Raw genomic sequence first — 26,808 nt, 5'->3', positions numbered from 1 at the left:
TTGGCTGCACATATGGAATGAGCTGCCAGAGGAAGTGGTGGAGGCTGGTACAATTTTAATATTTAAAAGGCATTTAAATGGGTACATGAATAGAAAGGTTTAGAGGGGTATGGGCCCAATGCTGGCAAATAGGATGGGATTTATTATCTGGTCAGCAAGGATCTGTTTCCATGCTGTATAGGTCTATGACTCCAAGTAATTGCATTGAATAGCTCAGGACTTGACTTTCAAGTTTCAAAACTTTCCTGGCATTCCAGTTATAGCAATCTCCAACCTCCATTTCAGTCAATGATCAAAAATGAAAACACATTAATGATCTCTTACAATGGTGAAAAAAGAACTTGGGGTTTTATTACAAGATAATCTGAGAGTGGGGATTAGTTTTGCTAAAGAGAGGGGCTGGGAAAAACTTGGCATGATTGAGCCAGATGTGAACCAAATATGCTTAAGGTTGGAGTCTTTTTGACTCAACATAAAACAATAATTCCACTTTTTCTAAATTATTTGCAAAGAAGCTGGGGCTCAACTTGCAATGTGGCTTACTGATACTTGTTGGGATCTACATATATTCATACACAGGATCCTGAGCTCTGCAAACGGAATATGACCAGGGTCTGAAGAAGAGTCACTGAACTGGAAACATTAACTCTGTTTCTCTCTTCACTGATGCTACCAGACCTGCTGAGTTTCACAGTTTTTTTTCTCAGCAGTATAAATTGTTCACTTTGAAATTTGGCATTCTCACAACTCTCGTAATGAGTACAAGACAAATAGTTTCAACAACATGTCTCGTCTTTTTCACAACACAGAATGAAGTATTGAACTTTTCTGAAGTCTTCTGAATTGAAAATTTAGACTGTCTCATACAAATGAAATATTTCTGCAACTAATTTATTAAGTAGGGAATAAAAAAACATTGTTTTCTAGACATGAGTTTAAATAATTTTACCCCTTGTCTTTGGACAGAACTTTGCAAGCTTCTTTCCAAATGTATTAACTGGAGATGTAAACTCCTCTCTCGAAAGGTAATTCAGCACCTTCTTATAACAGTACTAGCTCTAACTAAGACCAATAGCACAGAAGGAATTGCTAACAATTAATACATATCTTACATCCAGTGTATTTTTATGGCACTTTAGATATCATGTTTGTACAAATCACCAAAAAATCACAATTTAACAATTGGAGTTTTTAAAAAACTGACCAAAAAAAAGCGCTATCCGTGTCTTGCTGATTTTTCTGACCTTTTGATAACCTGGCCTTTTCCCAAGAAGGGGAGCCAAGCAGCTGCACAGACTTTCAGATGCAACAATACTTAAACTTTAATTGACTTCAGGATGTGCTCATTTACACTAGTTACCCACAGGGAATACCTGAAAAGTAGCTTCAAAAGTATAGACCAGGGTAACATCTAAATAGCTTAACTGTGCTCTAGATCCCAGACAACCCATGAGCAATGTTACAGGAGTTCAAATTTGCTGTACAAAAGGAGATTCCAGTGACTCTTTTAGAATTAGAGTTGGGAACTCTCATCCCAGTGCATTTAATCTTAACACTGAAACTAATGAAAACAATATGTACACTCTTTTGGTTTTAAAGATATCTTTGTTCTCTTTCCAAATATGCAAAATGCCTTCTTTCCATTTCTTAAATGGTTTTCATTTGGTTAATTTTTTTTTCCACATTCTTGTGCTGAGAGTTTCTTTTAATGTCCTAAGTGTTAACCTGGATAATTCATTGTTGGAAGACTTGGAATTGGAATTTTTTTTCATTTCCATTCTTAGTCTGATTTTTTTGAGTAAATTTTGCTTATACCAATGTTTATTTTAAAAACTCACCAGATTTTCTTCTTTAGTTCTGCTAATCTGGTTTCACTAAAGTCAAGTTGATTGTTAAAAAAAAAAGCAATGCTAAGCCGGGCACTTGGCTTTAAATTAAGGTGGCTAGCATAGCAAATGAAAACCTTTTGCATGTCCTTACTGTTGATTACTGTTTATTGGTGGATTCAGCATTTTATGACTCGGTAAATACTTGAAAAGTAACTTTTTCAAAATAAGGGCATGGCAATTTGTACATGTTATTATGTTCTTTTGCATTTTTGTAACTATAATCAGATTTTACAAAATTTTTCTCTCCCCAAGAAAAAGAGAAAATTCTTGGCACATCCCAGAATTCAAATGGTTTTAATTTTTGAGTTTCCTCTTCAACCAGTCTAATTATTGACAGATTTCTGTCCTCCTTGCAACATACAGAGGACAGTACATGTAGATGCTACAGTTACAGCAGCGATTCATATGTTCTCACAGAGGGTCTTGCATCAGTTTGATCAGAGCTTCTTTTGGCCCTCAGAATATAAGCCGTTAAATATACAGTTTGTTGCATGAGGACTTTGCAACAGCCTTGGAATATTATTGACAAAATATAACTTTTTATTAATTAAATGCGTAAGTCACTTAAAATTGTCAGAATATCACAGTGTTTGATTTTTATGAAGGGTAATCATCAATGTTGGGGAGTGTGTGTGTATGTGGATTGTTCTGGTCTGAAAATACTTAGCACAACTATCCCTTGTTTTGCATTCTGAATGTATTCCTACAAATGTCTCGCTGATCAAAAACATGCCAAATGAAATGCACTCTTCCATACGAAAACATATCATAAGATTGCATTCCTGATGCAATTTTTCCATCAAAAAATAATTGATTGACTTGAAACCTCTTACTAAATCAGAAGAGGTGCCAGAGGACTGGAGTAACTCTTGGGAAAGTATTTTGAGAACAGTGACCATGATTCTGTAAGTTTTCAATTACTTATGGATTAGGGTAATAGTCCTTGGGTGAAAATACTAAGTTGGGGAAGACCAACTGCCACAATATTAGGTAGGAACAGGAGAATGTAAGTTGAGCGCAGCTGTTTGAGGGTAAATCCACGTCTGGCATGTGGGAACCTTTTAAAGGCCCGTTGATTAGAGTTCAAGACCAGCATGTTCCTGTGAAAATAAGGATAAATGTGGCAAGATTTGGGAACCTTGGATAACAAGAGAAATTGAGAGCTTCGTCAAAAAGATTCAGGAAGCACATGTAAGATGTGGAAGCTGAAGATAGATAAACCTTCAAAGATTTCAAAGAAAGCAGTAAGAAAATGCATGCATGGAACTCGGAGGGCAAGAAGGGGCTATGAAATGTTTTTGGCAAAAAGGATTAAGGAAAATCCCAAGATGTTTTATGCATATATAAGGAGCAAGACAGAAAGAGTAGGTCCACTCCAGGACTAAGGGGAGAATTTATGCATGGAGCTGCAGGAAGTGGGTGAGGCCCTTAACACACATTTTGCATCGGTATTCATAAAGGAGGAAGACATGATGTGAGTCTCGGGAGGAATATGTTGATATTCTAGGGCATGTCAGTATAAAAACAGAGGTGGTGTTGGGTGTTTAGAAAAGCATTAAGGTAGACAAATCCCCAGAACCTGATGGGATCTATCTTACGTTATCTATGTTACAGGAGGCAGCTGATGAAATTGCTGGAGCCTTGCATGAAATCATTGTATTGTCTTCAGTCACAGGAGAGGTACCAGAGGACTGGAGAATAGTCAATATTGTTCATTTGTTTAAGAAGAGCATCAGGGATAATCTGGGAAATTACAGATTATTGAGTCTTATGTCAGTGGTCAGGAGATTATTGGAAAAAATACTCAGGGATAGGATTTACTCACATTTAGGAAAATAATGGACTTAATAGGCAGAATGGCTTTATATGGGGGTGGTCATGTTTCACAAACTTCATTGGATATTTTGAGGAAGTGACAAAGCTGATTGAGGGCAAAGCAGTAGATGTTATCTATATTGACTTTGCTAAGGTCTTTGACAAGGTCCATCATGGCAGACTGATGCGAAAGATGAACTCACATAGGATCCATGGTGAGCTGGTAAGAACTGGCTTAGTCATAAAAGACAGAGTAGTGGTGAATGGGTGTTTTTCTGACTGGAGATTTGTGAGCAGTGGTGTTCCACAGGGATCAGTGCTGGGACACCTGTTATTAATAATATATATCAATGATTTGGAGGAGAATGTAGGTGGCCTGATTAATAAGTTTGTGGATGACACAAAGATTGGGATTGCTGCATATAGTGAGGAGGATTGTCAGAGGATACAACAAGATATAGATTGGCTGGAGACTTGGGTAGAGAAATGACACATGGAGTTTAATCCGAACAAATGCAAAGTGATGCATTTTGGAAGATCTAATGCAGGAGAGAAGGATACAGTAAGTGGCAGAACCCTTAGTTAGCATCAATATACAGAAGGATCGAAGTGTACAGATCCACAGTTGGTTAAGAAGGCATGTGGCATGTTTGTCTTCTTTGGTTGCGGCATAGTGTATAAAAATTGGCAAGTCATATTGCAGCTATATAGAACTTTAATTAGGCCACATTTGGAATATTGTGTACAATTCTATAAGAAGGATGTACAGGCCTTGAAGAGGGTTAAGAAAAGGTGTACCAGGATGTTGCTGGTTTGGAGGGTATTATCCATGAGGAGAGATTGGGCAAATTTGATTTGCTTTCACTTGAACTTTAAAGGATGATAGAAGTTTACAGAATTATGAGAGGCATGGGTAAAAGTGATAGGTAGAGTCTTTTCCCCAGGGTAGAAATGTACATTAGCAGCTATCCATTCCCTCAGGCTGACCTTTACCCACTCCTTTGTCCAGCTATTTTTATCTCCCATTGGGCTCTATATCCATCTATCATTTACTACCCCTCCACCACCACCAAAACTTCTGGATACATACCAATCCTTTTCTAGCTCCCATCAGTTCTGAAGAAGAGTCACTGAACTCAAAATCACAGGTGCTGCCAGACCTGTTATGTTTTCCCAGCAATTTCTGTTGTTATTTTTCTGTGATTTCCATTATCCGCAGTTCTTTTGGGTTTTCTTTTGCAGAAATATCAGATACCAGGGAACATAGGTATAAGATAAAAGGAGACGTGAGAGGCATACTTAAGAAGAATCTTGACAGATACATGAATAGGCAGGGACTAGAGGGATAGAGACAGCAAAGAGGCAAAAGGTTTTTAGTTTAGAATGGCATCACATGTCGGTGCAGCCTTGGTGGACCGAAGGGCCTGTTCCTGTGCTGTAATATTCTTTGTTTTTTCTACTTAGCTCCTGTTTGCCATTTCCCATTCACTGTGTACTTCTGCCAACCCTCCCATTCACTGACTCTGCAGGTCTTGCTGTTCGCCACTTCGTTCCCTTGATCTCCCCGCACCCCCCCCCCCCCACCGCCCCCACCGCCCCCACTCAACTTTCCTCATCTTTCCCCTAACTCTCCTGCTTACTCCTTCCGCTGGATAGTCAGAAGTGGAAATCAGCAAGTGGGAGAATAAGGTAGGAGGTAACAGTGAGCAAAAGAGTTGAGAGTGGGAAGTAGTGAGTGCGACAGCTAAGGAAGGGAGCTGGAGAATTGTTTAATAAAAAGACTGAGCATATGCTACCCAGGGACCTTTTCTTATTTACAAGCATAGCATTAGAATGGGCTTTCAATAGGGGATAGCCACAATGCTTGTAATTTTTTTATGTACTCCAATATAAAACACTTACTTTTTTTTAAACTAATCAGTAAGATCAGGGGATCTCTATATGTCCAGCCATTTATATCATGCCTTTGACATATTACAGTATCCCGTTGCATTTCACAGAAACACAGGAAAGGAAGTATTACCATAAACCAAAGAGTAAACTTTTGAGGAAGATCTTCAAGCTGAAGAGAAAGGTGAAGTGTTTTCAGGAGGGAAGTCTAGCGCTTAGGGTTTAGGCAGCTGAATTCACTGTTGCCAAAGGTGGAGCATTTAGAATTAGGAATAAGCAAGAACCAGAACTAAATTCTTGGAGGGTTGTAGGGCTAGAGAAGATGAGAGGAAGTCAAAATTAGAGGTAACACAATGGAGAGATCTGTAGTCAAAGATGGCAACGGGAAATCCACAGCATTGTTGGGTCAGTAAGTGCAGCAATGTTCTATGAAGGATATGTGGTACAATTTAGGGTATGGACTGGAGAATTTTGGATGAGCTGATGTTTCTGGATTGAAGATCATGGGCAACCAACCAGGAAAGCATTGAAATAGCCAAATTTCAAGGTGATCAAAGCATGGATTATTCCATCAGCAGTCGAACAAACCAAAGTCTGTAAAAACCTGAATAATTTATAATTGAAAGATTATTGTTAATTGATAAAAGTCATGTACTTTATAAACTATAAAAAAAATACTTTTAGTAATGGGAAATGCACCTATATTAGCTTGTAGCTGAACACTGAAATTTACTGATGGTCTGCTTATTGGGTGAAATGTTGGCCACAGCGCGCTCTCAAATCAATGAAAAGTAGATGTTAAAACCTCCTTTTCACTTAAGTCTGTGGAGATAAATCATGAAATATGAAAATTATTTCCAGAAATAACATTTTATGATGGAGTCATTTTTGGATGTAAACTGTTGTGTGATATGCTAAATACATATCACCTTTATTGCTTAATCATCTTTGCACAATTATGATAAACTCTGTGCAACTCTGCACCTCACGGTAGAAACAAAATATACAGCAGAGACCACTGAGATGCTAATGCTAAACTTAAAGTATGAAGCCCTTTTTAAAGATGTTCTGAATATTTACAATTCTATCATTGTTCCTAATTACACCACCTTTACAAAATAATGTATTACCCCAAAAAGACCATGGTTCTCAAAAGAATTGGCAGACTTGTACTACAGGTTATTTGACTTCAGGTGTTGTTGAATACTGACTTGTTTTTGGCTGTGGTAGAATTTGTTGCAGCTATCAAACTGTGGGCAGAGTTTTCAGAGCAAGTTGGTGGCTGTGGATTCGTCTGAAGTTCCTCATTGAGATGGAAGAATTCTGAATAAAAAAAATAAAGCATTGGGTAGGCTGCAAAAGCTGAAAGGAAGAGTTGTGCAAATATCATTACATTAGGTTTACTTTGTGTAACAGAGATGTTCACTCTACTTCGTATCCTCTCCACTTGACTGCAATTAATTCATCTGAGTAAGACTCTTCTAACTAATTCATGAATTGTCTATTAAACAAACTTTATTCGTGTCTTCAGTTGTGTATCATGAAGAATTGCTTCACTAACCAGCTTTGTCTTCACACAATTTATTTTTATAACCTCTTAAGCATTATATGGACTTATTTCAAAATGGGCCTTTGTTTTAGTTACCGTTATCTTGGAAAATAAATTATTTCATGAAATCATCAAGTTCAGCATTGTATTAATATAATCTCAATCAAAATTACAGTTGATTATGGCAGTTACTGTTTGTATAATGTTTCATTGCAGTAGATTGTTCTAAATTGCTTATTATACCCTTCATTTTGTCAAATGCAAAACTTCTGAAACTTCACTTTCTCTGCTTCAGTTTTGCAATCAAACTATTTAACTCCAAAATGACCAATTATTCCTAGACCAGTGTGATTAATATTTAGTTGGGAAAAACTGAACAGTTTGGAGCACTGTAACTTTAAGATGAGAGAAGACTAGGAAGTGACCTGATCAGAAGTTTTCAATGTGTGAATGAGTTGGACAGGCTAGATGTGAGGAAAAACTTTCCACTTACGGAAGGAACCAAAATTTATGCTATTAATACCAGATAAAGACATTTCTTCGTTAATTGAGTAGCTAGAATATGGAACCTGCTACCACAGTAGATAGTTGAGGCTCAGATGCTTTGAAAAGAAAACTAGATGATTGTCAGAGAAAAGGGGGATAGTAGCATATGCTGAAAGGCTGAATATGATAGCTAGAATAGGAGGAGACTTGCGTAGAGTATAAATACAAGAACTACTTGATATGACCTATTTGAATGCTGTACATTCCGTGTAATGTGGTAAAATGTGGACCTTTAGTTGTGTAACACAGACAAAAAGTGAATATATACCTGCATTATATTATTTCAAGTGAAATGTAGTATACAGTTTCAATGGTATTTTCTCATTGTTCTTACTTTCACCAGGAATGTTTACAAGGATTATCGTGTTTTGGAGCTTGCTTGTGATTCTCAAGAGGAAGTAGAGAGTTGGAAGGCATCATTTCTTCGTGCTGGTGTTTATCCAGAGAAATCCATAGTGAGTTGCTTTTTTCAAAGAATGAATACAGTTTGGTTTAGAATTTGGTTCCAAAGTGATGGAAATAGAAGGGAATAGTGAAGGTCTACAAATTTGGCCAATATGTATATATTGTGTCATTGTATGAATGTGCATCTGCACAACACAAAATGAGAATACCAAATAAGTGAGCTATTTTACTTGATGTTATCACCATTTACTTTAACTTGATTAATTGTCACCCAGAAGTAGAAAGAACTATGGCCAAAAATGTTCTCTTTGCATTTTTAGAGAATTAATTTAGTTTTCATCAGGAGTGTCTGAATTTCTCTCACTTACTAACATTGTTATTTATTAATGTTTTCTTACCTAAAGCCTCTTTTCAATGCTAGAAAGCACACCACCTGTGTTTTACATCTGTTTATAGTCATCTATTAGTTTTTGTTTTAACAGGAATCTTTAAAGAATGATATGTTCTGTCACAGTAAATGCATTTGAAATAAACTAATTAATGATGAACATTTAACAATTTAGCATTATAGTCCTATCCCTATAGATGTTGAGAACATTCTAACTAGTGGGGAAGACTTGAACTAGATGACAAAGTTACAGAATAAGAGGAGAATCGTTTAAGGTGAAGGAATTTCTTCTTTAGAGAGTAGTGAATGCCTGGAATTCTTTATACCAGAGAGTTGTGGAGGCTAGATCACTGAAAATGTTTATAGATTAGGTAGATAGATTTTTGAAATATCAGGGAATCGAAGGCTATGATGAGCTGGCATGAATGGCTTATCCTTCCTATTTCTTATGTTCTTATCCTATCCCAGGTGTATAAGTATTGTAAAATTATGATGGTTTGTAGTCACATGCATTGATTTTATTTCTTTCAAATTATATATTTTTCTAGTTATTTTTAGTCATTGCAAATCAGTGTTTTCTCAATTGGCAGATGAAAAGAAAATGGGTGGTGGTGATGGGATGGAAGTAAGGTCTGTTATTAGTTTTGCATAAGTAAATAAAAGCAGGGAAATAATTATATGATGTTGTGTTCCTGCAGTATTCCAACTTGAAAACAGTGATAGTCTAAACAAATGCTACCTATGAAAATTTGACAAGAATCATTCAGATCAACATTCAGTTTTTATTCACAAAGTTGAAATTTGCAATTGTCAGAAGCTACCATAGAGAGAAGTTACTAGTTTGTGTGTTTTTTTAAGAAAAGGATAAATCTATGAAGTAATTGTTCAGTCATAATTCATCTTCTGGTTTGAATTTCAATGTTAATGCACAGTTTAAAAAAATGTTTGACTTCTATACTCAAATGTAAATACTGAATAATTGACCACTTACATTGATGATTTTAACCTTTGTGGGTTTAATTTAAATATTTCTGTTGGAATAATTTTGATGTAGTTTCTGGAATTTCACCTTGAGTTGTGTTCCCTTAGTGTTTGTTCTTAACTTTTTATATTTTACAGTACTCTTATATTCTTAAAGGCCTTTTTAGCTCATAATAATTAAGGCCTAGTTTTCACATTTTACATGAGCTAATTTGTCATGCTTAGTAATGGCTTGTGTAAGGTCGTGATGTAATGTAAAATAAAATGTTGCCAGCGTTGTTTTTAGAATTGGGCAATTATAGCACTTTTCTCATTATATTTCACACAAAGCATTAAAATATATTTCTGTTAAATAAAAATGATGTAATGTTTTCAAAAGTTTAGGTGCAGCTCATTTTCTCAACATGCTGTTACATTTTATAAGAATACTCTGCAGTTCAGCTTCTTATACCTTTGTTTATGCTGTTTTTAATTATAACGTATACATTTTTTCATAATTTCTCTAAACTGTTATTGGTACTGTTTCACAAAGAGACAGGTTACATGGCTGAAAGTAATTGTTTATTGTCAATAAATAAGGTGAAATAAAAGTGTTTGGAATTTGTTATAGTGAGGTAAGAATGCTTCTGTTTGCTGTGTGACATCACCACGCAAGGTTTCCTCTGGACAGTACTTCCAGGGAAATCATCCATATTTTTTAGGTAGTTGTGGAGATGACATGAGCCTGCAAAGAGTGATTGATAAGTGAAGTGAATCGGCAGAGATTTGGCAGATGGATTGTAATGTTGCTAAATATGAACGTGTCCACATTTTCTTGAAAAGGGGGGATATTGCAGCATAGAAGGATCAGGGTACACAACAAGTAGGCATGCAGGTATAGCAAGTGATTAAGAATACAAGTGGAATAATGTCACTTATTGCAAGTGGAATAGCACATGAAAGCAAGGAAGAGCAGGGTTTGTATGGTCCAATAACATGATGGTTGTGTTCATGTGCAACTCTGCATTATAGAAAAATTGCAATTTAGAAGCAGCACTTAAAGTGTAGGAAATGTAATTGCGTTACAGCCAACACACATTTTAAAAGTTCACGCTTTAGAAGCAGTGTCCCCAATTCGTCAGTCACGTTACAATGAATTCACATTCACGAAATGTGTATTATAGCAGAATGAACTGTAATTGTATCAAAATCTGTCCAAAATGGTCGGATAGTTTGGGCGTGTATCCATTGGAGTTTAGAAGAATGAGAGGTGGTTTAGGGTGTCTGCTGAAATGACTCCATTTGGGAGTAACTAGAACTAAGGAGCACTTTAATAATAATAGGTCTTCCATTTAAGACAGAGATAAGGAGAGCATTTATTATCTGAAGATTGTAAGTCTGATGGCATTCTCTCCCCTAGAGAGCAGTGGAGGAAGGGTCATTGAATATTTTTAAGGATGAGTTAGAAAGGTTCTAGACTGCCGAGGAAATAAATTGTACAGGAGGTAGACAGGAAAATAGAGACTACAACCAGATCAGCCATGATCTCATCAAATAGCAGAGTATAGTTCAAACTGCCAAATGGCCTACTCCTCCTATTTCAAGCATACTTAACACATTTTTGCTTCACTTATAAGTTCATTTGTATATCTTCTCTAATGCATATCGTAGTCAAGTTCTTTTCCACCATTCTGATTTGAAGTCAAAATTTATTTGTAAGTCATGTTCCATCCCACTTTAATTTCCCTTGAACTCGATGACAGTTTGCGTGCATATGATCTCGCTTCAAATTAATGTTTCATCTTTTATCTTTTTTCTGCACATGTTTAAATACCAAATGCTGAACAAGTTTGGTATAATTTCACTATTTGGAACTATGGTATGTGGCACTTAGGATTTTTTTTTGACTAGCAAAATTATAACATTAAAATTCACTATTTAAAATGAGCACTTCTTCCACCTTAGAGTTTATACACTGCTGAAGGTGCAGTCTCTTCTACTCCGGGCAAACCAAAGACAAATCGATGAGTAATTTTGAATACAGCTTGATTTAGATGGCAGGCATACCATTTGTTTGCCAGTGGAAGTCTCCATTCCACTGCCACTCTGGCATCAATATTCCTGGCCTCTCACACAATTCCTTTGAGGTTCAATGCAAACTTGAGTAAGAGCATCTAATTTTTCTGCTAAAAGCGTCACTAGCCTTATCTTTGACATTAACAACTTAGAACTTTAACTGCCGATCCCTTGGATAGCAGGTGCTGATAACTGGCTGTCTGAGAATCATTGAGAACGAAGGATAGATCAGGTGGCGTTTTGCTGATGGGTGGTCCATAGTTTACCTTCCTCTCTTGTGCCACATTCCTGGATCACAAAAGCCTTTCTCGTCTTTGCCAGATCTTTCATACTTCTCTCCCCTCTGCTATTCAACTGTAACCATTTCCATTTCTCTGGATGTATTTTCTATTTGGCACCCACTTTTGCTTGGCATTCTCATGTTTTCTGTCATTTCATAAATCCTACCCCTCCTCCACCTTATCATAGACCTTTGTCTTTTCGTGACTCCAACAAATATTCGCACCCGTCCCCCACAATAACCTTTACCATGGCTATAGACCTGAGTACAGCTGTGAATTTCCAGCATCTCTGAGTTCTGATAAGATGTCACTAACATTTCTCTATTTCTCTATTTCTCTATTTCTCCCTCTGTCAATGTTTTCTGACTTACTAAGACTCTTAACATTTTCTGTTTTTTTTAATATTTGATGCCAGGAAATAATTAAAATTCATTGAATTTATACTGCACATAGTATAGCTTTGTTAACAATTACAAATATATAGAAACACAACCACCTGATGAAGGAGCAGTGCTCCAAAAGGTAGTGCTTCCAATTAAAACCTGTAGGACTATAACCTGGTGTTGTCTGATTTATAACTTAACACAAATGTTGAGTCTTTTGAACATTTTCTTTTTCTGAAAGTTCTTGTGTTGGACTCTGATATAGAATAGACCAGCCCTAACCTCATTTCTTAATCTGAACAAACACAAATACATTTAAACAATGCTATTTTAGTAATACATGCCATATCAATTTGATCAACTTACCTTACAGCTAAGTACCTTTGGTGATTTGAAACTGTGGACTTTAGTAGCACTGAACAATGAAACTTTTCAAATTCTGACTTTCGCACATCTATACCAGGTGTCGTTGTACCTCAGATATCCAGAACCTCAGTTAAAAGTCACGTTGGCCACTGGTTTTGATTGAGAAATATTTTTGACACAACGGTTTTATGAGAAAAAAAAATCAACGTTACTGTAGTACCTGGCCTCAGTCTGTCTATATTTCTGTTTTCTGCACAGCCTGAGAATGAGGAGACAGGAGCAGATAATCTTTCCATCGACCCTCAACTGGAAAGACAAGTAGAGACCATTCGCAGCTTGGTGGAGTCGTACATGTGCATCATTAACAAGACCATACGGGATCTTATGCCAAAGATAATTATGCACCTTATGATAAATAATGTGAGTGTTTTTTCTCTAGTTGTACAATTCAAGCAAAAATGAACATGGACACTGCTTTATAATGTATTCTATAAATGAAGTTAACTTTTTTAAAAGTTTACTTATACATAGTAATTGTTGCTTTTGCTTTGTAACCATAAAAAAAATTCTCCTCCTAAATTGCTACAGAAATGGCTAACACATGTATTATACCTTGCTGAGTTATTTAGCTTGGGAGAATGCCAAATCATTAACAATATCTAAAACATGCTTCTCGTCAGGTTTCCATGAGGTCTGTTGTTTTTATTAGCCCAGTCAATGAAATAAGTTGTCTCTCAATCATTGAGGATAAAGATAGATGGCTGGTAGTTTCTATACATTGGCATGCATCAGCCAGTTGATTAATTGGAAAAAAAACATTAAATCACCTAACAGTTTTTGATGATTTGATTTGTGGGAAATTACAGGACCAGAATATACTCTACAATCCAACTGGCTGATGCCAAACAAAAAAATGGGTCAGAGATTTACAGTTAGATGCCATCTTAGTACATTCTAACTTTTAAAAAATATGTACTTCCTTCAATGCAATATTCACTGGAATCTTTATATGCAATGGATTGGGTAAAACACTATTATTTGTAGATAAAGCTTCAACAGGAACTTTTGAGAAAAGATTTGGAGTGTCAGCAGTAATTCATGGCTGATCTGCTGAGTGTTTCCTGAACTTTTTTGTTTTGTTCCTAACTCTAGGAGTCTTTACTCTTCACCAAGAAATTTAGACTGGGTTATCCACATCTTCTCAGCTTTGAAATCCTTCCCTATGTGCAGGGATCAAAATTGGACATGTATCCTGAGAGACGATCCAGCAAAGTTTTATAACTTTGTTTATATAACAATAAGAAAAATACTTTCATTTATTTGGCTCATTTCTGAAATTAAATAATCCTGTATCCAGTTTTAAAATATGTGGTGTAACTCATTGATTCAGCTTGATCTTGTCTATAGTTCATACAATAGATGCTACAAATGGTACATGAGAATATCAGTAGAAGCTGAGTGATGATTTTGCACACACTGAGCAGAAAATATTTGAATAATTTCATAGATTCAAATATCATTAAATTGAAATTGCACTGAATGGAATGATCTATAACTTGCTATATTTTTGGACATTGGCTTTAAGAGCCAGCTCACTATTTGATACCAAACATATTACAACTTAGAGTTAAACTTTGACCAATGTGTTCCTATCACATATTCAAACGTTTAGAAATTTAAAACTGTCTAGTGTGTCTTTGTGTTTTCTTGTACTTGATGTATGTCCAATATACTTGATGTATTGTTCACTGCATAAAAAGGTCTTCACCAATGCTGACTCATACAAATGCAAACATTCCGATACTAGTCAAAATTCTAAATTAGTTCATTAATGTTCCTGTATTTGACTATGGCTATCATCAACTGATGGGATATCCAGACCCTGCATGTTCTTACAATTCCAGGAAGATTTGTCAATGAAAAACAGTGATTGCGAATGCACAAAAACCATAATGCCTCTAATTTAAAGTGTGTTGTGATCTTAATGCTAAGGTGACAATTTGATTTTCTTTATCTAGTCTATTTTCAACCATGCCTTCCAATCTGACTCTGATTTGAGCAGCTGGGCTTTTGTCCACTCATTTACAAAATCCACCTGCCTCTGGCTCTGTAGTATCAGTCATCGTCTACGATTTGGCACTGAAACCCTCATTAATGCCTTTGACACCTCCATACTCAATATCTACTGGGTATTTTCTTATTGACCAGCCTCCACAAGTTCCATGTTATCCAAAATAGTGCTCCCTGTGTTCCACTAACACTGATTTTTAACAGCTCAAGTTCACCTAATGCCCCAAATTGAAGTTGTTGTCCTCATTTTTGAGTCCATCCCTCAAACCTTTAAACTCTTACACACTTCTTAAACTCAAGCTTAGTATGATTTCAGCCTCTTACACTTTCATTCTCCATACAAAGCAGGAGAAACCTCTTACCCAAAGGATGGTTACAATGTGAATCTTATTAACGCAAAGGATTTCTGAGATTAATTATGTGGGTGCATTTTCAGAAGAAGATAAATGAGCACCTGAAAGTGAAAGGAAGAGAAGGATATTTTTGTTGGGATTAGTTGAAGAATGGCAGGAGAAAGTTCATGTGGAATGTAAGCACCATGTGACCTATTGGATCAAACAGCCTGTTTCTAAGCTCTGACAGCTTTAACATTGACAGTCTTGTTTTCAGCTGCTGAAACCTGTAAGTAAACTGTTCGACTTCCGCACCTTCCTATTCCCTTTTCAGAAGCTCAAAACTTTCCTCTTTGACTAAACTCTTCATTACCTCCCCTAATACCTTCAGCTTAATGTCAACTTTTTTTACATTTTCTTCACTTCAGTGATTTTGAGATGATTTTCTACTTTAAAAAAGAATCCTCAATGAATGCAAGCTGGAGTTGCAATATTCTTAATCATTGTTGCATCTGGTCTATCAATAAAAGATTCAAATCCAAGTACATTCGGTAAACCTTGGAGTTTGATTTCCAATAAAGGTGAATAGAAAGCATATATTTATTCTTCATCTATTCACAGGATGTGGGCATCACTGACAAGGTTAACATTTATTGCTCGTGAATAATTGTTCTTGAGAATGTGGTGGTGATCTGCCTCCTTGAACTCTATGGTGAAGTTAGTTATTCTCACAGTACGAATAGGGAGGGACTTCCAAGATTTTGATGCAGCAACAGTGAGCATTGTGTGTGGCTTGGAGGTGAACTTTCAGATGGTGCTGTTCCCATGCATCTGCTGCCCTTGTCCTTCTAGTTGGTAGAACTTGCGAGTTTGGAAGGTGCTCTTGAAGGACCCTTGATCAGCTATATAAGCCATAGCTATTAATTTAACCTGTGGCAGTGTTTGTAGAGGAATAAGACAGTGTTATTTTCTGGGTCTGTAGATTGTGAAGGAGCAAAAATGGCCTTTACAGTGATATGTACTTCTTGTCAGATGTGGGAGTTTAAAGACAGTTTAAGGGTTACTGCAGATTATATCTGCCATAAATGCTGTTGGATGCGAATCTTATCAGATCAAGTGGATCGGTTGGAGAGAAATAGAAGCGATGAGGAATTTGCAACAGCAACAGTATGTGATGGATGGCAGTTATAGAAAGGGGGGAAAAGTCTCAGATACAATCATATAGATGGGTTAACTCCAAGAAAGGTAAGAGAGGTAGGCAACTAGAGCAGAAGTCTTTTGTGGATATACCCATTTCAAACAGGTATGCTGTTTTGGAAAATGTAGGGGGTGATGGATTCTCAGGGGAATGTAGCACAAACAGCCAAGTTTCTGGTATTGAGACTGGCTCTAATGCAACGAGGGGTACGTAGGCTTCTAAGCAATCAGTTGTGTTAGGGGATTCTGTAGCCAGAGGTACAGACAGACGTTTCTGTGGCCAGCAGAGAAAAAGCAGAATGGTGTGTTGTTTCCCTGGTGCCAGGATCAAGGATGTCTCAGAGAGGGTGCAGAATGTTCTCACGGGGGAGAGGGGCCAGCAGGAGGTCATTGTCCATATTGGAACCAACGACATTGGAAGGGAAAAGGTTGAGACTCTGAAGGGAGATTACAGAGAGTTAGGTAGAAATTTAAAAAGGAGGTCCTCAAGAGTAGTAATATCTGGATTACTCCTGGTGCTACGAGCTAGTGAGGGCAGAAATAGGAGGATAGAGCAGATGAATGCGTGGCTGAGGAGCTGGTGTATGGGAGAAGGATTCACATTTTTGGATCATTGGAATCTCTTTTGGGGTAGAAGTGACCTGTACAAGAAGGATGGATTGCACCTAAATTGGAAGGGGACTAATATACTGGTAGGGAAATTTGCTAGAACTGCTTGGGAGGATTTAAACTAGTAAGGTGGGGGGGGGGGGGGGGGGGGGGGGGGGGGGGGGAGGGGGACCCAGGGAGATAGTGAGGAAAGAGATCGATCTGAGACAGGTACAGCTGAGAACAGACGTGAGTCAAACAGTCAAGGCAGGCAGGGACAAGGTAGGACTAATAAATTAAACTGCATTTATTTCAATGCACGGGGCCTAACAGGGAAGGCAGATGAACTCAGGGCATGGTTAGGAACATGGGACTGGGATATCATAGCAATTACGGAAACATGGCTCAGGGATAGGCAGGACTGGCAGCTGAATGTTCCAGGATACAAATGCTACAGGAAGGACAGAAAGGGAGGCAAAAGAGGAGGGGGAGTGGCATTTTTGAGAAGGGATAGCATTATAGCTGTGCTGAGGGAGGATATTCCCAGAAATACATCCAGGGAAGTTATTTGGTTGGAACTGAGAAATAAGAAAGGGATGATCACCTTATTGGGATTGTATTATAGACCCCCCAATAGTCAGAGGGAAATTGAGAAACAAACTTGTAAGGAGATCTCAGCTATCTGTAAGAATAATAGGGTGGTTATGGTAGGGGATTTTAACTTTGCAAACATTGACTGGGTCTGCCATAGTGTTAAAGGTTTAGATGGAGAGGAATTTCTTAAGTGTGTACAAGACAATTTTCTGATTCAGTTTGTGGATGTACCTACTAGAGAAGGTGCAAAACTTGGCCTACTCTTGGGAAATAAGGCAGGGCTGGTGACTGAGGTGTCAGTGGGGTAGCACTTTGGGGCCAGCGACCATAATTTTATTTGTTTTAAAATAGTGATGGAAAAGGATAGACCAGATCTAAAAGTTGAAGTTCTAAATTGGAGAAAGGCCAATTTTGCCGGTATTAGGCAAGAACTTTCAAAAGCTGATCGGAGGCATATGTTTGCAGGTAAAGGGACGGCTGGAAAATGGGAAGCCTTCAGAAATGAGATAGCAAGAATCCAGAGAAAATATATTCCTGTCAGGGTGAATGGGAAGGCTGGTAGGTATAGGAAATGCTGGATGACGAAAGAAATTGAGGATTTGGTTAAGAAAAAGAAGGAAGCATATGCCAGGTACAGACAGGAAAGATCAAGTGAATCCTTAGAAGAGTATAAAGAAAGTAGGAGTATACTTAAGAGGGAAATCAGGAGGGCAAAATGGGAACATGAGATAGCTTTGGCAAATAGAATTAAGGAGAATCTGAAGGGTTTTTATAAATATATTAAGGACAAAAGGGTAACTAGGGAGAGAATAGGGCCCCTCAAAGATCAGCAAGGCCACAGAAAGTGGAGGAGATACTAAATGAATATTTTGCATCAGTATTTACTGTGGAAAAGGATATAGAAGATATAGACTGTAGGGAAATAAATGGTGACATCTTGCAAAATGTCCAGATTACAGACGAGGAAGTGCTGATGTCTTGAAACGGTTAAAGGTGGATAAATCCCCAGGACCTGATCAGGTGTACCCGAGAACTCTGTGGGAAGCTAGAGAAGTGATTGCTGGGCTTCTTGCTGAGATATTTGTATCATCGATAGTCACAGGTGAAGTGCCGGAGGACTGGAGGTTGGCAAACATGGTGCCACTGTTTAAGAAGGGTGGTAAGGACAAGCCAGGGAACTATAGACCAGTGATCCTGACCTCTGTGGTGGGCAAGTTGTTTGAGGGAATCCTGAGGGACAGGATGTACATGTATTTGGAAAGGCAAGGACTGATTCGGGATAGTCAACATGGCTTTGTGCATGGGAAATCATGTCTCACAAAATTGATTTTTTTGATGAAGTAACAAAGAAGATTGATGAGGGCAAAGCAGTAGATGTGATCTATTTGGACTTCAGTAAGGCATTCGGCAAGGTTCCCCATGGGAGACTGATTAGCAAGGTTAGATCTCATGGAATACAGGGAAAACTAGCCATTTGGATACAGAACTGGCTCAAAGGTAGAAGACAGAGGGTGGTGGTGAAGGGTTGTTTTTCAAACTGGAGGCCTGTGACCAGTGGAGTGCCACAAGGATTGGTGCTGGGCCCTCTACTTTTTGTCATTTACCTAAATGATTTGAATGCGAGCATAAGAGGTACAGTTAGTAAGTTTGCAGATGTTGCCAAAATTGGAGGTGTAGTGGACAGCAAAGAGGGTTACCTCAGATTACAACAGGATCTTGACCAGATGGACCAATGGGCTGAGAAGTGGCAGATGGAGTTTAATTCAGCTAATTGCGAGGTGTTGCATTTTGGGAAAGCAAATCTTAGCAGGACTTATACGCTTAATGGTAAGGTCCTAGGGAGTGTTGCTGAACAAAGAGACCTTGGAGTGCAGGTTCATAGATTCGATTACTTACAGTGTGGAAACAGGCCCTTCGGCCCAACAAGTCCACACCGACCCGCCGAAGCGCAACCCACCCATTCCCCTACATTTACTCCTTTACCTAACACTATGGGCAATTTAGCACGGTCAATTCACCTGACCTGCACATCTTTGAACTGTGGGAGGAAACCGGACCACCCAGAGGAAGCCCACGCAGACACGGGGAGAATGTGCAAACTCCATACAGTCAGTCGCCTGAGTCGGGATTTGAACCCGGGTCTCTGGCGCTGTGAGGCAACAGTGCTTGCCATCGTGCCGCCCAAGGTTCATAACTCCTTGAAAGTGGAGTCGCAGGTCGATAGGATAGTGAAGAAGGCGTTTGGTATGCTTTCCTTTATTGGTCAGAGTATTGAGTACAGGAGTTGGGAGGTCATGTTGTGGCTGTACAGGACATTGGTTCGGCCACTGTTGGAATATTGCGTGCAGTTCTGGTCTCCTTCCTATCGGAAAGATGTTGTGAAACCTGAAATGGGTTCAGAAAAGATTTACAAGGATGTTGCCAGGGTTGGCGGATCAGAGCTACAGGGAGAGACTGAACAGGCTGGGGCTGTTTTCCCTGGAGCGACGGAGACTGAGGGGTGACCTTATAGAGGTTTACAAAATTATGAGGGGCATGGATAAGATAAATAGCAAAGTCTTTTCCCTGGGGTCGGGGAGTCCAGAAGTAGAGGGCATAGGTTTAGGGTGAGAGGGGAAAGATATAAAAGATACCTAAGGGGCAACTTTTTCACGCAGATGGTGGTACATGTATGGAATGAGCTGCCAGAGGATGTGATGGAGGCTGGTACAAATGCAACATTTAAGAGGCATTTGGATGTGTATATGGATAGGAAGGGTTTGGAGGGATATGGGCCGGGTGCTGGCAGGTGGGACTAGATTGGGTTGGGATATCTGGTCGGCATGGACTGGTTGACCAAAGGGTCTGTTTCCATGCTGTACATCTCTATGACTCTTTATGTTACACATTATAGTGTGTAACCACACAGTACAGTGCTTAGACCCCAGACTTGACAAAAAAATCAGCTTCAAAATCCACAAGACCACTGCAAATAGAAAGTGTGATTAGGCTGGATTACTCTTTTATGGTTATCACAGGAAAGAAGGTTTGAATGGCCTCCAGTGCTATAGATTTTCTGTGCACCATTGATTTGAATGATAGAGTCAAGTTTTTAAAGTATTAGTTGTGGTGTAGGATAGTAAGATTTTCTGGACTGAATCAGGTCAGATGGGGAACTGTGTATTTTGAATTATTACAGAGGAATTGATTTGAGATATAATTTGATTTATTTTTGATTTATTTATTTATTGTCATGTGTATTTTGTTACAAAATACAGTGAGGAGTGCTGACACTCTCCGGCGCCATTTTAAAACACATGAATAATCCAAAACATGGAATGCAAAGGCAAAAAAATGAAGAAATAAAGAAAAGTTGCCCAACTTTACAGTCCTTCTTGTTGAGTGCTCTGTAGTCGACCAGGCACGAGTCCTCTTCACCGCACCACTGCCGCTGGAACAACCCGCTCTTTGGCGCCATCTCACCTCCTCCAACGCCCTCGCCACTGTGAGTCCTCACTGTACCTCCCCAACGCAGATGCCACCAATGATGACAGCAGTCCAAATTCAACTCTGCTGCTGCCATGAGTCTGCTTAGGGCCCACCTCACCAGCGAAGCCACTGCTGATGCCATCAGATCTCGCGCTGGGCCCAACCTTACCTCCATGCTATCTCCATGAATCTGGGCTGGACGTCACTGGGAACCCAAACTTACCTCCGCCGCAGCAACCATGAGCTGGCGCTAGGACTGCCTCGTTGCGGTCACTGGGAACCCAAACCGCCACGAGCCAGCATTGCTGGGCCCACTCGAGTCTGCATGCTGGTCCCGCTTGAGTCTGTGCTGGGCTGATTGGTGTCAGCGCTCTGGGCGCATTGGACCCACTCAAGTCTGTGCACTGGGCCCACTTGAGTCCGTGTGCTGGGCCTACTCGAGTCCGCGGGTTAGGCCCACTCGAGTCCACGCGCTGGGCCTGCTCGAGTCCATGTGCTGGGTCCCCTCTCCGGCACCATCTTAAAACACAGATGAATAAGGGTCCGCATGCTGAGCCCACTGCAATGCGGAGGCTGGGCCCAATTGAGTCCGTGCTGGGCTTGTTCAATTCAGAGCACTGGGCCCACACTAGTCTGTGCTGGGCCCACTTCAGTCTGTGGGCTGGGCTCACTGGAGTCTGCGTGCTCAGCCCAGTGAAGTGCATGCGCTGGGCTCACTGGAGTCTGCGTGCTCAGCCCAGTGAAGTGCATGCGCTGGGCTCACTGGAGTCTGCGTGCTCAGCCCAGTGAAGTGCATGCGCTGGGCTCACTGGAGTCTGCGTGCTGGGCCCACTCAATTCCGTGCTGGCCACGCTCTCGTCTGTGCACTGGGCCCAATTGAGTCCGTGCTGGGCTTGCTCAATTCCGTACACTGGGCCTATTTTAGTATGTGGGCTGTGCCGGCTCGTGTCCGTGCGCTGGGCTCACTGGAGTCTATGCGCTGGGCCTGTTTGAGTCTGTGCACTGGGTGCACTGGAGTCCGTAGGCTGGGCCTGCTCGATTCCTCGCACTGGCCCTGCTCGAGTCTGTGCGCTGCACCCTCTCGCGACCACGCGCTGGGCCCACTGGAGTCCGTGTGCTGTGCCCTCTTGAGTCTGTGCACTGGACCCACTCAATGCAGATGCCATCATTGTGATCAAGCTCTTCAACAAGAGTTAAGTAAAATAAAAGAGAAAATAACACAAGAAAAGAGAGAAAAAAAGAAAATAAATGAAAAGAGAAACGGATTAAGTGAGTGAGCCGCAGACTCAGAAGCCCTACTCCACTGCCATCTTATCAGAAGGTAACCTTCCATTATGACATGGCTGTAATTTTAAGCCTCCCTCCCTGAGGCTATAAACTTGGATGTGTTGGCAATGGTGCCATGCACATTACCTATTAACAGCATCATTGGGAGATCCCCATGCCCTTACTGGTACTTTAGTGGTGGGCAATTGTGACTTCCTTGGGCATGGGATTCCTGTTGACCTGGCAATCCCTATGCCCAATGGAGGAACCCCAAATAAGACTCCCTCCGCCCACCCTCCAAGTTGCTCACTGCCCGCATATCTCTGGGGTAACTGGTCTGGCTGCAGCAAAACCCAGTCTTACCTGGGTTTCTGCCTAAAATGCCTGTCACTGATGGGCAAATTATTCTGGGAAGAACTGACTAAATTTCACCTACGTATTGACAGAAAGGATTATCAGTTTAATTCCTAGATTCATCATAGATAGCACTGGGATTTTGAGAAAAACAGAAAGCTTGAGGTTAACTTCAGTTCAATCCATTTCGTTGTAACATCAGAAATGAGACATCGAAGTTAATTCCTTTATATTGCAGATTCTTATTTTCCAATGGTACTAACAATTTAAATATTAATGTGAGCAGAGTCAGATATCAGATTCTTATATGAAAGAATTCAATTTTAAAACATTAAATCACTATCGAAAAAAAGCTGATGAAAGGATATTAAATGTTTAAATTGGCACCTAAGTAATGAATTAAACAATGGTTATTTTGTTTGTGTCTCTTAACTTCAGAATAGAAGTTTCATAGATTTGGTTTCTGGCACTAAACACTGTATTCACACTCTGGTTTATATTAACATTATTACAATTTAGGAAGCAAACCAAGAAATTTGTTTGTCAATGACTCTGGCTTGAAATAGAACTGTTTTTTTTAATGGCTAATGAGATTTGAAGTGATCTTAGCCACGATTTGGTTAGATTTCGTACAGTGTGGAAACAGGCGCTTCGGCCCAACATGTCCACACCGACCCTCTGAAGAGTAACCCACCCAGACTCATTTCCCTACATTTACCACTGACTAATGAACCTTACACTATGGGCAATTTAGCATGGCCAGTTCACCTGACCTGCACATCTTTTTGGACTGTGGGAGGAAACCAGAGCACCCGGAGGAAACCCACACAGACAGTCGCCGAAGTGGGAAATCGAACCCGGGTCTCTGGCACTGTGAGGCAGCAGTGCTAACCACTGAGCCACCATGCTGCCCTTGTCTTATTATATCTTGCAATTGCACAATGTGCAGCCCAACTTGTGACTCCTTCAATACTGGAGCAATCTGTGTCCAAATACAGCAAGATCTGGACAATATTGAGGTTTGGATAAGTGGTAAGTAATATTCACACCAGATGAGTGTCAGGTAATGACCACCTCAAACAAGAGAGAATTTTGCTTTGCCCAATGACTATCCATCCACTCTGGCACAATTGTATTCAAGTTTATTAGTTGGCTGCCCCAAGGAAGGTCTGAGCTGACTGTTTGCTTTTCTGTGTGGTACGTATTCAGGAAGTAATCCTGACCTGTTTCCCACCCCAAAAGGAAAATCTGGCGACATTCTGCTCCTTCCTAACACTAAAGCATTCAGGCCAATTACTCCTGCTGCTACTCAGGATAAATGAGACAACTGTTAGGATCATACTGTTCTGCAGCGCTCAGTTACTCACTGAAGAGACTGTGGATCCAGTATGATAACCCGGTAATAAGTGGAAGGGGAACAGGCGACCTGCTCAAATCACTTCAAGACTCCATGTCTATCCCCTGCAGATTTGGGAAGAAAATAATTCCCATCCAACTTCAGGAATGTGACAATTCACACTGTCTTCAAGAAATAAATCAGAAATTATCACAGCACTTACCTCTTGTCCATAACAAGGGAAATCCTGAGACACACGCTCCTGAATCACTTACTTCCTGGAACTGTTGAAATCCCATTAGAACCATAACGTAGCTTTAGACTTTCCTGGGGGATTTCTAACATGATCTTTGTTGCCAAGCAAATCCAAGAAAAATATGATCAACACGAGGATCTCTTCATTGCATTCACCAGCTTGACCATTTGATGCACTAAATTGCAAGCCTTAGTGGATTGTTCTCCAGAATTTATATGTTCAAGGTAGTTCATCACAGTCCTGCAACTGTTGCAGGATGACATGACTGCAACCATCTTAAATGAAATATCTGAAATAGATGCTTCAAAATCTAAAGCAAAAGCAGAGTATTGTGGATGCTAGAGGATTGGTGTTAAGCAAGGCTGTATAATAGCACCAATACTATTTACAATCTATCTGACGGTGGATATTCTCTCAACAAAGATCAATTGCCCTCTGTTTTGAATATTAAATATTGTCTAGGTGGAAAACTCATTTACCGCTTGTGTCTGTGTGTCAAAACAAAACTGACACCATAGAAGTAAATGCTGAACAGTATATGGATGACTGCAGTGTCATCTTCAGCAGATTTGCAAGAGAATCTTAACCTCTGCAATTCTGCATAGAAGAGACTTGACCTGTCCTTGTATGTTGGCAAAGCAAATCTCATATTGACCCATATCTTGTCAATGAATGATTATACCTCCCACATATGTCAAAGGAATAACTCTGGGAGATGTTGAGCAGGTCCTATTCCTTGGCAACCACATCTTTCAAAATGGCACCCTTGACAAGGAGATCCAACAAAGCATGAACTGCATCAGCTCAAACCACGGCAGTGAGTTCTTGACAGTATACAGCACTGTAAGTCAACACCAGTCCTAGTGGATGGAGCAGGTGTCATTGCCTTATTGCTGAACTGCAGTGGACTCTATAACAAAGACACATAAGAATGTTTGAGAAATTCCATCAGATTTGCCTCTACTGCACTTTCCAGATTCAAAGGGAAGACTGTCAAACAAATGCTTATGACAGTCTTGAAGCCAGCTCATCACAATCAGATAAAGCTCCTGTAAAATCAGTGAGAGTGGATTGGAAACTCTGTTGATAGCTTAAAAGCATCTTCCCAGCCAGGTCCTGTTTTCTTGATTCTCAAATGGTCTGCACTCCAGGGGCGGATGAAGAAAGCACTTAAAAGGCACTCTGAAGTTCTTAAAGCACAATAGCATGGTAATGACCGTCGAAAGGCTTGTGTTTGTGTGCAGGGTTGCTTTTCGTCCTTTAGCTATGAAAGAAATTGCCCTAACTGCAAAAGTGTGTAGTTCAACTTTTTTCTAATATCAAAAACAAACACAAATGGCACAGAGGACACCAATTGTGAAAAAGTGATCCAGCCTACCTAACATTTTACTGTTGGCCTGTATATATCATATCAGTTGTGTGACACTTTGATCTTTTACTGTAAGTACTGTGTTCAATGATCCTGCTCCACTAGCTACCTGATGAAGGAGCAGCGCTCCGAAAGCTTGTACTTCCAAATAAACCTGTTGGACTATAACCTGGTGTTATGTGATTTTAATTTTGTCTTCCCCAGTCCAACACCGGCACCTCCAATTAAATGAGGCTGAGAGAAAATTACAAGATATTAAAAATAAGGTGGTGCTGGAGACAAACCAAATGACTAGAATGACATGGGACAAGAACAAAAGCCACCAGAAAAGCCCAGCAGGTCCAGTAGCATCTATTAAGAAAAAACAGCGGAAGTGTCATCGGACCCGAGACAGAAGCTGCCAGACCCACTGAGCATCCCCAGTAACCCCTAGCCTTGCTCCTGATATACAACATTTGCAGTTCTTTTGCTTTTTATTTGACTGGAATAACATAATAGGTATAAGAGTCGCATGCTGTGGGTCTAACCGAAGTAATAAGTAATCCAAAACTGTACAAACTAATTAAAGTAGAGAGATCATAACAATTTATCAAGATGATGGTGTCAAAACAAGACTGTAAGGAAGATTTTACAGATACAGGATAGTATAGTGGGGACATATGTAGCGGGACATAAATTCAAGGTCATAGTTGAGGCTGTCTTCATGGGTATGGATCTTGCTATCAGTTTCTGCTCGGCGATTCAGTGTTGTTGTGTATCTCGAAGGCCACCTTGGAGGACATTTACCTGAAGATTGGAGGTTGAATGTCCTTGACTTTTGAAGTGTTCCCCAACTAGGAGGGAACACTCCTGCCTGGTGATTGTTGTGTGGTGTCCATTCATCTGTTCTCGTAGCACCTGCATGGTCTTGCGAATACACCATGCCTTGCGGCATCCTTCCCTGCAATGTATGAGATAGACCACATTGGCCGAATCACATGAGTATCTGCTGTATACATGGTGGGTGTGTTCCCACATGTGATGGTAGTGCCCATGTTGTTTGATGTGACATGTCTTGCAGAGGTTGCCATGGCAGGGTTGTGTGGTGTTGTGATCAGTGTTGATTTGCTGCAAACTATGTCTTTAAGGTTTGGCGGTTGTTTGAAGGCGAGAAGTAGAGGCGTAGGGATGATCTTGGTGAGATGCTCGTTGACATCGATACTGTGTTGAAGGCTGCAAACAGCATGGCATAGTCTCTCTGCTCTTGAGAAGTACTGGACGGAGAAGGGTATTCTATCAGTCATATCCTATGTCTGTCTTCTGAGGAGGTCATTGTGGTATTTTGCTGTGGTTCATCAGAACTGGCAATCAATGAGTTGAACACCATATCCTGTTTTTATGAGGGCACCCCTCAAATTCTTTAGGTATCAGTTATGTTCTTCCTCATCTGA

General features: G+C 39.9%; 1 protein-coding gene across 7 annotated transcripts in view; it reads left to right on the top strand.

Annotated features, from left to right (window-relative positions):
* dnm3a (dynamin 3a) overlaps positions 1-26,808 on the top strand; it is a 203,744-nt gene that overhangs the window by 149,306 nt on the left and 27,630 nt on the right. For 6 of the 7 annotated variants that reach the window (XM_072573547.1, XM_072573548.1, XM_072573545.1 and 3 more), the window contains 2 exons: positions 8,033-8,144; positions 12,807-12,968. In XM_072573547.1, the coding sequence (XP_072429648.1) occupies positions 8,033-8,144; positions 12,807-12,968 (274 nt within the window). Of the gene's footprint in view, positions 1-8,032; positions 8,145-12,806; positions 12,969-13,700; positions 15,463-26,808 lie in introns of those variants that run through there. The other variant, XM_072573549.1, reaches the window with a different exon arrangement.

This window comes from Chiloscyllium punctatum, chromosome 7 (genome assembly GCF_047496795.1).
Source record: "Chiloscyllium punctatum isolate Juve2018m chromosome 7, sChiPun1.3, whole genome shotgun sequence".
In the NCBI taxonomy this organism is placed as follows: domain Eukaryota; kingdom Metazoa; phylum Chordata; class Chondrichthyes; order Orectolobiformes; family Hemiscylliidae; genus Chiloscyllium; species Chiloscyllium punctatum.
Note: the sequence above shows the minus strand (reverse complement) of the source record. Positions and strands in the feature narration are given on the sequence as shown.